This window comes from Aythya marila, assembly GCF_965140915.1.
Source record: "Aythya marila genome assembly, chromosome: 23".
Taxonomy (NCBI): Eukaryota; Metazoa; Chordata; class Aves; order Anseriformes; family Anatidae; genus Aythya; species Aythya marila.
Genome location: NC_139064.1, coordinates 4,078,880 through 4,090,193, shown reverse-complemented (window position 1 = coordinate 4,090,193; position 11,314 = coordinate 4,078,880). Strand labels below are relative to the sequence as shown.

The 11,314-nt window shown below is 47.8% G+C and overlaps 1 protein-coding gene across 2 annotated transcripts in view; it reads right to left on the bottom strand.

Annotated features, from left to right (window-relative positions):
* Positions 1–3,442: 3,442 nt before the first annotated feature.
* The window catches only part of SIK2 (salt inducible kinase 2), a 48,484-nt gene continuing 40,612 nt past the window's right edge, over positions 3,443–11,314 (bottom strand). The window contains exons 11-15 of one of the 2 annotated variants that reach the window (XM_082777806.1): positions 10,835–11,119; positions 10,562–10,725; positions 9,364–9,477; positions 8,565–8,656; positions 3,443–7,237 (exon numbers count right to left, since the gene is read on the bottom strand). In XM_082777806.1, the coding sequence (XP_082633932.1) occupies positions 6,640–7,237; positions 8,565–8,656; positions 9,364–9,477; positions 10,562–10,725; positions 10,835–11,119 (1,253 nt within the window). In that variant the 3' untranslated portion in view covers positions 3,443–6,639. The remainder of the gene's footprint in view (positions 7,238–8,564; positions 8,657–9,363; positions 9,478–10,561; positions 10,726–10,834; positions 11,120–11,314) is intronic. The other variant, XM_082777807.1, reaches the window with a different exon arrangement.

The following is an 11,314-nucleotide window of genomic DNA, read 5'->3' as shown; positions in this document are numbered from 1 at the left end:
TGTAATATTCCCATCAGAAAACAACCTGAATCCGTGCAAATCACAGCACTTCTGTTGTCCTAACGTGCGATTGTCCACGCTGGGCTGACCTGCTTGGCAGTGTTCCTTGTACTTTGTCCCTGGCAGGGTCATGACTGCAGAACCCACTTAGCATTTTCCATTGACGCACTTTGAATGTCAAACAGTGCGTGTGGGGGGGGAATAATTTCTGCTATAATCTTATATTCAGTCTCAAATCTGTTTCAATTTCATGTTTAAGGTGCTCTTAGCAATGGCTGGGCAGTCATTCTCTGCTCCCTTATTAGAAAATACACAAAGGTGGTAATGTAGTCCTGTCTGCTGCTTGCCACATAGCATTGCTCCAGTCTTACTTGAAATACCAGCCATTAATCTCTAAGGATAAGACTGATTGATTGTTGTTTTTTTTTCCTTAAATATCCCAAAACATCCCTAGCATAAAGCCTAGCAAACGTGTTTCCTTTTCGTGTTGTCCAGAAATTAAGTCAGGAGATAGCACGCCTGCACCTTCTTGGGTTAGTGTGGAAAATGCTGGTGTGACGATGTGAGATCTCACAGGGGAGGAAAAGGAGTTTAAATTTAGAATAAAATGGCTCTGACTTGCACTCATGCCTGTGTGCTCACAGCACCAGATGCGTGTATCCGTGTGGTGTGGTTGGGATTCCTTGCAGTGGCAGAGGTGGAAGATGGGGCAATGGCTGTGGTGTCCTGCACACATCTCCTGGGCTGTTCTTCCCAGCAAGGCAGGGACTCCTCTCAGTGCTGTTCCCAGTCCCACATCCCCCTGACGTGACTGAAAGGCGAATCAGTGTTGTGTGCAGGCACTGCATGCAGGTGGTGCTGGACTCAAGCTGGGCAGAAGCAGGGCTGTGACGTGCTGGGTGGCAAGGACTGGGCACCGCTGTGTACTCAGGCTGTGCTGAGCTCTGCAGCCTGCCTGCGCTGTGCCAGATAACCCTGGGTTGGTGTCCAAGAGCAGAGCTGGGGACAGATTTAACCTTGAGCTGACCAACCTGTGGGGAATTGGCCAGCTCTGTCCTGCAGCTGGTCCTCGCAGTGCCTGCGTCAGTACGGCCCCAGGTCACTGCAAGCAGCCCCGTTCTTGTTTGGCCCAAGTGGCAGACCTGCCTGCACCTCGAGGAACCAAGATTTGGCTTCTGCCTTGCAGGACCAAAGCTTCCAGCTGCAGCTGTATCGCTCCTCGAGTTTTGCTGGCTCCGTGTCTGTGCTCTGGGCTGTGGGAGCCTTTCCTGCTCTCTACGCACAGAGGATCTGTTTTGCAGCACGTGTGGGTTTTGTCTGTGTCTTTCTTTAGAGTATTTACTGTCTGGGGCTGTCAGCTCCTGCTGCCGTCTCCTGGACATCTCCCTTTGTCTCTCCCTCGTGCAGCCGTTCTTCCATAGGCTCTCCACTCGTTCACCAGCTTATCTCCCTCGCTGCTGCTTTGCTCTCTACCAAAGGACTCAGGGAAGCTTTCCAAAGCTTATCTTAAATACGTTCAGGACACTGGGGGAAGGTAAGAAGCAGCTGAAGCTTGCACCCACACAAGTCTTAGGCACGACCTTCGGACAAAGAGCTCTGAAGATACACCTCACTGTTCAGATTGCCAAAACCCAAACAGCAGGAGTGACGTGTGTGCATTCTGCTCATGCCCCGTGCGTAAGCTGTGCCGTGGTCGGCTGCTGCCCCGTGCGTGTTGTGTTTCCCCCGGCTGCCCTTGGTCCATCTGCCAGGGACTGAACTGAGCGGTGTCAGCCAGGCAGCGCTGAAAAGGAGAGCGCTGCTGGCCCGCAGCCCGGCAGAGAAATGCTGTGCTCTGCAACTTCGCACGGGGTTTAAAGGCTGTGACCTAGTCTGTAAGTCAGAACTGATCCCGGCGAGGGGGAGGGCTTCCTCCTGGCTCTGCTGGGATAAGGAGGGCTTAGCCTTTGCGTTTCGGGGGGAGAGGGGCTTCCAGGCAGCTCGTAAGGTTGGCTGAGGTAACCCCTCGAGGTGTCACCTTCTCTGGTTTTGCCTTGAGTGCTAGCAGCAAATGAGTGTGCACGGAAAGCACATCCTAGTTCTGTGCTGACGGAGGAGTGCCTAACAGCCCCGGTCCCTGCAGCTTGAGTCCTCCTCCTGTCTCTGGCTGATGTCTCTGGATAAGCGGGGCATGCGGGCACCACGCTTCACCCTTCTGGCTTGGATCATCATCCCAGCCTCTCTCGGGAGGTTTAGGAGACAGCAGGGGAGCAGAGTAGGTGGGAAAGCAGCCACAAGGGATGCACCGCACAAATCAACCTTGGGTAGGGTTAAGGCACCGCGTTCTGGTAGCTCGAAGCTGTAGCCTCAGGGCTCCTTGGCACTGGTGTTTGGTGGCAGCGTGGAGGCCGATCAGTCGGTCGGTCAGAACCCGTACAAACAAAAACCCCAGAGCTGGTGCCAAGTGTTTTGTGTCCCCGTGCGTCACACCAAGAACTGCTGCCCTCAGCTGCAGCTGTTCATGGCCGATTGCAGTTGAGGTCGCTGCACAAAGGCAACGGGGACAGCAGGGTTTGTGGGGAGCTAGGTCAATGTGCTGGGTTCTACGCTAATTCTGCTCAGAGTTCCTCTGAGCAACGTGCATTTCTGACTGAGGAAAGCCTGGGGGTCATAAGAGTGATGTTAGAGTTGTAAAGGACAGAGTTACTGAGATTTTTTCACGTATCCATGCTTGTATGACCTTTCCTGGCATGTAACTCTTGTTGCAGTCCTACAGCAGAAGCTGTGATGGAATGTTTTGCCTGCTTCAGGTACTTTCCTGTTTCTGATGCTCCCTCCTATAGAGAGCCTGGCATTTTGCTTTCCCCCACAGCCTCTTTGGGAGCTGCCCATTCTTTCTATAAATGTGACCTCTCTACCTAAATTATCAGAGAACTGATGTGGTTCCATGCTTTGTTTTACCTCAACAGTGGCGTAGTGCTTCAAGCAAAAGATGATTTTTTCACTGCTGTTGCTGATAGTTCTGGAGTGGAAAAACTTTTCTAAGAGCAAAGTCCCAGATTGTCCTAGGCTAAGTCAAAGTAAGCCTCTTACACCTTAGATCAAGGTGAAAGGCTTCAAGGAAAGTAGCAAACAGGATGCAACTCATAAAGAGCTGTCTTGGATTCTCAGAGTGGAGGCGTACTCCGAAAACACGAGACAGATTTCATGGCAGCACAGGCAGTAAAGACACGCGGTTATTTTTGGTGAAGCTATTAGAAAGCTTCCTCCATTTGCCTTGAGAAATTTGTGGTGTCAACTGCCCTGTGTGCATTACAGTGATAGGAAGCCAACTTCAGCGTAGAGAAGCCAGCCTTGGCAGAATTTTCTCTTTGTGATTTGCAGCTCGGTGTGCCAGAGAGGAACGCACAAAGAGGCTGCTAAAGAACACAGAGCTGTGGAGGCTGTGTTAGCTCACTACGTATTTAAAAATGAAATGTACATATTCTTTATTTTGTATTAATACACTGTAATTGCTTTACAGAGTCCAGCGTATCAGTTGCATGTAAATACTACAGATGAACTTGCCAAACTGGAGCTCACAATACTAGTGCATTTATCCCAAAGCAGAGACTAAACCCTCTAACTCCTTAAAAAAATACATTAAAGAACGTACCACACACACACATATATTGCACTTTTCTCCATATGAAATTTTTTTACCCCAAATACATCACACCAAAGTCTCTTCAAAGGAGCCTGTAATAGGAGATAATAAAGCTAAGAATTCCTCTAACAGTAGTGTATGCGGTCCTCTAATGTTAGACGTAACAGACTGGAACAAAAGAGCCACTTCCAAGTAGCGTGAACGTGAAGTGGTGCCCAGTGGATCCTCTGCTCTATCAGAAGGCATTAGAAGCCTTTTATTCTAATTGGCTTAAAGGAAATTACGTGTGATGTGACAGAGGCTGTTGGTTGAGGGCAAGAGCCTAGACTACATTCAAAAAATGTCGCTTCCCCCTTCCCAGCACTGCCAAGCTCAGAGGAGCTGAGACGAGTTGGCACGTTCTGATTAAAGAATCAGTTAACTCAGAATTAGTTCTCGTTGTGTCCTGAAATGTAGGTGATGGTGGGGCTGGATGGGGAGGGAGGTGGTCAGGGCAGTAACCCAGCTCCTGGTGCAGAGCTGAGCCCGGCGCTGCAGCTGCGTCCCGGTCGCATTTTGGCTTTGTAGTTCCTCGAGCACTCGTCTGATCTTAGAATCACAGAAAGGGTAAATTGTGTTATCCTGTGGACAAGGAAGTGAAAGGACAGGACTTGTGGTTGCCTCCTTTGCTCTTGTGCAGTAGTGAAATGCCTGGTCTGTGATGCTGCCGTGTGCTTCAGCTAGTCCCCGGCCCTTTGGTAGGCACCTGGGGTGGGGGTGTCTGTGCCACAGCTATTGACACTGCCAGAAAAGGGGATTATTGTGGGAATTCCCTTCAAAAGGAAATTGGTCTACATCAGCTCTTTAAACTAGAGCTTTCCAGCCTTCTTTATCTTGCATCTAATAAGCAATCAGTGTGTGGCTGGGATCCCTGCTCTTAAAATTCCTCTTTGCTGATGCCTTGGGAATCGCTCCGCTAGCCGAGGTAGAAGCTGGGCACTCCTGGACTGAATCCAGCTGCACAACTGGACCAGAGCCTGCAATGCTCCTCAAGTCCTCCTGTCCTCCATTTAACTGGGGTCTTATTGCTGTAAATGCTGGCTGATTTTTCACCTTTCTGCCGAGGGAAAAGAGAGCAGCTTTGAGAACTCCTTTAGCTAGGTAAGATCTCTGATTTGACACATGCACAGAAGACCCAATGGATCAGAAGTACCTTCCCCCCCCCCCCTATTCTGCTACCTGCTCAACCCAGTGCTTTGCTATGGCATCTAGAACACTACAATATTTGTCTATCCATTTTAAGTGACTACGTGCCCTGAACACCCAAACCTTGTGTTTGGTGACTATTCTTTCTTTATTTGTAGTGTCCAGGACCTTAACTCCCCAAACTTAATACTAGAGAAATTTTCCAGCAAATAGTGGTGTTTTCTGTGTATGCTATCAGCACGGTTTCTCCACCATTCTTTGTGCTTTAATGACTCTGTAATTGTGCTTTAAGTTTGCTCAGAAAAGGGTTGAACTGTCTAGCTGGGAGCCTCATCTTACAGGCTGATAGACAACAGCCCACAAGATCTCAAGACCTGAGACAAAACCCTAATTAGAGATCTAAGCTTTCTGCAGATTCCTGAACAATCCTCCTATGCCTAACGTTTCACGATGGAAAGCTCTGGGGACACAACTGCTTGTTGGGTTTCGTAGTTGGTGAAATGGTTGATACATCAACAGTTCGTGATGCTAAATATTGCTGTAATACTTTCAATGTTATATATACACAAACAATCAAAACACTAACGAAGTTAAACATTATGTTCCACACGGTGGAACGTGTGCTCTGAAGGGACTTTGGCTGTAGCAAGGATATAAATGGGGTATTGTCTACTTTCTTCAGAAAAAAAGCATATAGTCTGATAAAGAACCGAAAAAGGCACAGCACTATCACTTCACAGGGGTTTGTTTAAGCTCATTGTTTTTATCCTTAAGTTCTAAAACCCTAAATAATTGTCCAAATATACAAAGCTCAATAAACCACCAGCAACACATACTGCAAACTCAAAACACAGTTTGTTTGCTTGTTTTTCAAATGCCGCAGGACAGATGGATCCTCTCCAGTGATCAGAACTTCTCCCAGACCAAGCCCTCCACGAAGGCCGGTCTGCAAAATGGGTTGATTGCAAACGCCACCCCGGTGGCTTTTTTTTGATGTCACTGGCTACAGCTGTTGATTTTCTCATGGTACTTCTCTCTCCCCCCCTTCTCTGTTAGCTAATCCTTTATCTTTCAGTTTCCTGAGCCCCACCCCGAGGTCTCTACAAATCACCGTGGTGCCCTGTGTCAGTTCCAGGTATCTTTTGACAAAGTCAGTACGTCACTTAGCAAAGATGCAGAAGCTTCCCTTAGTGAACAATTAAAATTTCCTTGTCGGGCTTGGGAAATAACTGCTCACTGGCTGGCCGGAGGAAGCGCAGGCTCCTGTGATGCCTGCTGCTCTCCAATTTACCGTGGAGGAGTCGCAGCTCAGGAGCTCAACCAGCAATTGGATGCTGAAGTGCAACTTCCCTTGAAATCCACCTTACGCTACTGTTTCAAGGGTATGACAGTTGCCATCAGCTCAGACCCAAAGCTAGTCTGAATTTCAATGAAAACTATTGCTTTTATTGCCAAAAAGTAGAATGCAATATGCATTCCTTCTCCTTCCTCCTAGTGAATGCTGCCAGACTATCCTTTTTATTTTTTCCTTTTGGAAGGGACCATTTCCTTCCTTTAAAACTCACTTTTTTTCCTCTCTCCTTCTATGCAAACTGGTTCTTTATGGGACCAAACTGCACTGCCTGTTCTCTAGCTCCAACCACTAGCAAGAGGAGCTAGTGGCCAAACCCTCCTAGCCATCTCCTGCTTTTTTTTTTTCCCAGTCAGGAGGACTTTTAATTCCCCTGGTGCTTCAAGGGTTGAAAACTTTTGGGTTGGAACAAAAACAAAAATTCACATGCTTCTCCATTTGTCCCATCTTCCACTCCGATGTTAGACACCCCGGGGTACTAATTCACCAGGACGTAGCCGCTGTGCTGGGGGTCTACAGTCTCCATCATTTCGCAGTCAAAGAGCCCGGGTAATTCTGAGAGGGTTAACGGGTCGTAGTTTGTCTGGGGCTCGTGAGACGCGGAGCTGCTCGGGCTGTCGGGCAGCGCCGCGCTGCTCTGCTGTGCTGGCTCCAGGGAATACTGGCACTGCTCGGGGAAGTCTGGCTCAGAGGAGGTGACAACGGGCAGCTCACAAGTCTGGTAGGAATACGGTAAGGGCTGGGGCGGCTGCTGCACCTGGATGGGTGCCGACAAGCGCGACGAGCTGGTGATCTGGGAGGGCGGCAGCGGCTCCAGCTGCACCTTCGGGTAGTGGCTGAGGAAGGGGTCGTATTGCATTCCTTCCGAGGAAGGCTCCAGCACGGGGCTCAGGGGCTGCTGCAAGCTGAACGGGGCCGGTTGCTGCTGCTGGGCTGGCGGCGGTGGCTGCTGCTCCTCCTGGCACGACAGTGGCATTTGGCTTGCCCGTGGGTAGGAGCTCTCGGCTATCTGCATCTGGTTGAAATAGGCCTGCAGCTGGGACTGCTTATGCAGAAAGAGCCGCTTCTGATGCAACCTGAATCAAGGACACGAACAGCAATTATTTTTGCCCTTTGAAGTGTTAAGGCACTAGCACGAGTGCTGCATGCTAGTCACTCAAATGGTTCCAGCAGGAAAATTCCTGGGCAGCCTTGCTTGTTTATTGAAATTTACTCTGGGAACCTGAAGAGTTGAGTGTCTGTGGCTACGAAAGGAAGCAAGCGAAGCCTCCTTCCCCCATACTCCTTTTCTCCTCCCTGTGAAGCTTTACGAAGCTCCATGGTTTTGACCCTTTACAAAGGGAGGATTTCCAACACAATGCCCGGTTACACAGCTACCTTTAACAAATTCCTGCGATATGACAAAGGGGAGGTCTCCCACCAGCCAGTTCCCAAAGCATGTAGAAATAGGAAACCGAGTACTGCTGCATGCTGACACCATTCACAAAAGGAATCTGTTCTTTCTCAGCTTATTTCTCTGTGCAGACCTCCTCTTCTTGCAGGACTATACCAAGCTGCTCTGAATGCTGTCAATTGTATCAGTTAAGGTCCTGATTAGAATTAATCAGTTGTCAGAAGTGGCCATAAATCAAAGAGTAATTCTAGATTACAGTCAAGTCCTCAGTCTTTTAGTCTTATAAAGCATGTAACTGGGTTATTTTCCTATCTCTTTCTGTGATTCTTCTGCAAAAATCAGGGATAGTAACTGTGTTTAGTATCTATCTTGCTTGCTTGTTTAATGATTACTAAATGATGCATTCATAAGGAGCCAACCGCCCTTTAACTTGGCAATTAAGATCTAGTCTGCTGTAATACAGACAGGTATGAAGGTACACTTGCAATCTATCTGCTGCCTTAAGTTATTTTACTGTGTATTTTTCAAAGAAGCATCATTTCTGATCCTTCAGGGATGAGAAAAGTTTGATTCACTTTTTGTGTTCTTGACAGTAAAATTGATGGATCACAGGAACAAGACAGGAAATTCCTAAATGAGCGCAGGTGGAAAACCATGAGCCACGTTCTGACTTAGCATTAACACTGCAACATGTAATGAGTAGTTGGGACGAGGCGGAAAATGAATACAACAGTATAAGTACAGTAGCTTTCTCCTATGCTTCCATTTGTCCATTAGCAGTAAACAAAGCGTGCAGGCAGCTGCAGTCTACCTGCACTGTAGCAGCATTAGCTGACAAAGAGCCTGTTGCACAGCACTTTGTGAACTCGTGGCAGGGTTGTTGTCCCTCTTTAAGAAAAGAACAGTGTAATTACAACTTCCAAAGCGAAGCTTTCCTTCTCAAAGACTTCCTAAATCAAGACTGTCTCAGCTCTTCCATTACTCAGCTGCAGAGTTTGAATGGGTCTTACCTGTGCTCCTGTAACTGCTGTTCCAGACTCCGGGGTAGTTCTTTGCAGTACAGCTCGCAAGTATTCTGAGCTTTTGATAGCAGAGTGGGTTTCTGCAAGAAAAGTGGTATTGTTTTAAATTTTATTTGTCTTAATGCGTCGATCCAGAAAGCAAGTGAATGACAGTTGCCTCCCCTTATGATGGTTTAAGTGACCACCTCCACTTTCAGAAGCTGTCACTAGAGCTGTCTAAAATCACAGTCCCTACTGCTTACTGACTTCTGCTCCTTAGTTGAAGAGGATCTTTATATGAGGGACTTGCACAATACAATCTTTGGTAAGATTTCTTCCCAAGTGAAAGAGAAGCTGTACAGGAAAAAAGTTTGTTTTTAATAAACTCAAGCTATGTGGAAAATGATTTAAAAAAAAAAGAGGGGGGGGGTAGTGAGGAGAGAAGAGGGAAGAGAAACAGTAAGCCCCAGGGGGTCAGAAGTGGGGCAGATGCTCCTCAGATCCTGATGCATGCCCCTTATGGGGTGCAACACAGATAATATGTATTCACTAGCAGTTACCTCAAATTGCTTTAATAGCACTGTAGAGTAACAGAGTAGGAAAACAGCAGCGATACAGTATGCTTTTTGTATAATTAGGGTCAGCATCTGACAAAAGACAAACGCAGCATAATTTCAAATTCAGCAGTTCTGCTAATTTAGCCTTTGACTGATTATTTTTTTCTCGAGGAGAATAACAGGAGCTGAAGGGCTGGGCTGCCATGTAGCAGCAGCGTCTGGCTTAATGCAGCGGAGGGGAGGCATGGTACCTGGAGCCTGTGCTGTAAGAACTGGGTTTCTAAGCTCTGCCGTCTGGATAATAATGGGGGATGTGCACCACTAGGGAAAGCAGATGCAGCCTCCTGCTGCTGAGATGTTTCCTCCTGCAGAGAGAAGAGGAAGAATTTTCATCCCCAGAAAAAGCTTTTCTGCCTCAAGCCTTTCTTTAAGGATTTTCCCCTGCCAGAGGTTCCACAGCTGCCGTGTGAAGTGGGGCTGTGGCGTCACTCACCGCTTTCCCTCCATGGTGCGGAGCCTAAATTACAAAGCTTTGAACTATCTGTGCTGCATAACGCTACGGGTTTACATCTGTAAGCAAAACATTATATTTATAATGTATTTTGTGACTCGCTTCCCTCTGAAAAACCACCAGTACTGAGTTAGCACTGGCCAACCTCTGCATGTGCTTTTGTGCCGCTGTGGCTTTGCATTCAGTTTAGAAGCTGTGAAAAGCTTTCCAGTGGTGGAAAGGATAAGCACAGAGCAGCTTCTCCAGCAAGGAGGAGTGCTGAAATGGGAGGGGAGTCAACTGTTGTTGAGAGGATACCATGAGCACTTCAGGATGTTTATGGCAAGTGGGAGATTCTCGTGAAAACATCACAACTTCGTGGCTGTCAGGGTGAAGTTTTCCAGCAAACAGGCAGACAGAAATGGAGCTGGAGCTGTAAGGACAGCAGCCTTAATCTGGAACATTAGGTGCTTACAGTGCCTGCGTGCTGCTTACTCATTTTATTCATGGGGTCTAACAAAGGCATTATTCCTACTTCCTGCAACCTGCTCCGTTCCAAACAAGTAATTAGGGAAATGGTAGAAGCTATTTAGCATTTCACTATACAAATCAAGCTAACCGTTATCTCTCAGCTTTTGCACTTCTTAGTTACGGCAGGCTGATTCCAACACAGAAAGGTGTTAGTTTGGCTTTGTTAAATCTAAAACAACATTCAATTAGAAGCAATAACAGACCATTGGACTCCAGGTCCACGAGATAGCCTTGTTAGCTTTCTATGAGGGTACAAAGGCTAACCTGCAAATGCCCAGTCTCCATTCTGCAGGAGCCAGAAAGGAGAGGAGGGAACTTGATCTGTAAAATAGCTCTCCTCAGATCTCCAGAACACTTTATCCTCTCTTTGTCTGTCCCAGAGCATTAGCACCTGAAAGACTGAGCTGATTTCTTTGTGGTTTCAGTACCTGCGGAGGACTGTTGACGAGGTCCTGAAGCTGGGTGGCAGTTGATGTCAGGGAAGGTTCTTCTTCCGATCCCATCTGCTCGTACAGCAGCTGGACTTTGTTCAGTTCCAGGATTCCTTTGGTTCGTGCCAGGTTCTGGAGGTGCTGTCTGAACGCTACAATTCCTGTACAAGAGTAGAGCAAAACTCCTCATCAGAAAATCAATTAACGCGAGATGAGCTGCACAACAGCCAGGGTGCCTCGGTGCCTCCATGCACGCAGCACGTTTGTTACCTTGGGTGAGGGACGTGTCAGAAGCCCTGCGCCCCTCTCGGAAGCTGATGGGAGAGCGGTTGTGGGTCTCTCGCTTTTGGGAGGTGAGGGCCTGCATGGCCGGGTTGGCAGGTCTCAGGCCGATGAATGGCGGCGTCATCCTGGGTGCTGGCTGGGTGGTGAGCACCATTTCCTTCAGGGAAGGGGTGTCCTCCAGGAAGCTGACGTCTCTCTGAATGGAGCCCATGTCATACTCTGCATCAATGCTGCCCAGAGATGAGTTCTCATCCAACGAGTAGACTTTCCCTGTGACAAAAAAAGCACAAAAGGCAGAATAGGAGAGTGCAGCAGTGCTTTAGCAAGGCAGAAGTGACACAGACTTGAGCTACTCCTGCCAATAGTGTCTCCAGTGACTGTCTTGGAAGAAATGAAACAAAAAAAAATCAAGTTTCATAAAATAATTGTCATTTAACACATGCTGCACTGGATTTTTTTTTTTGA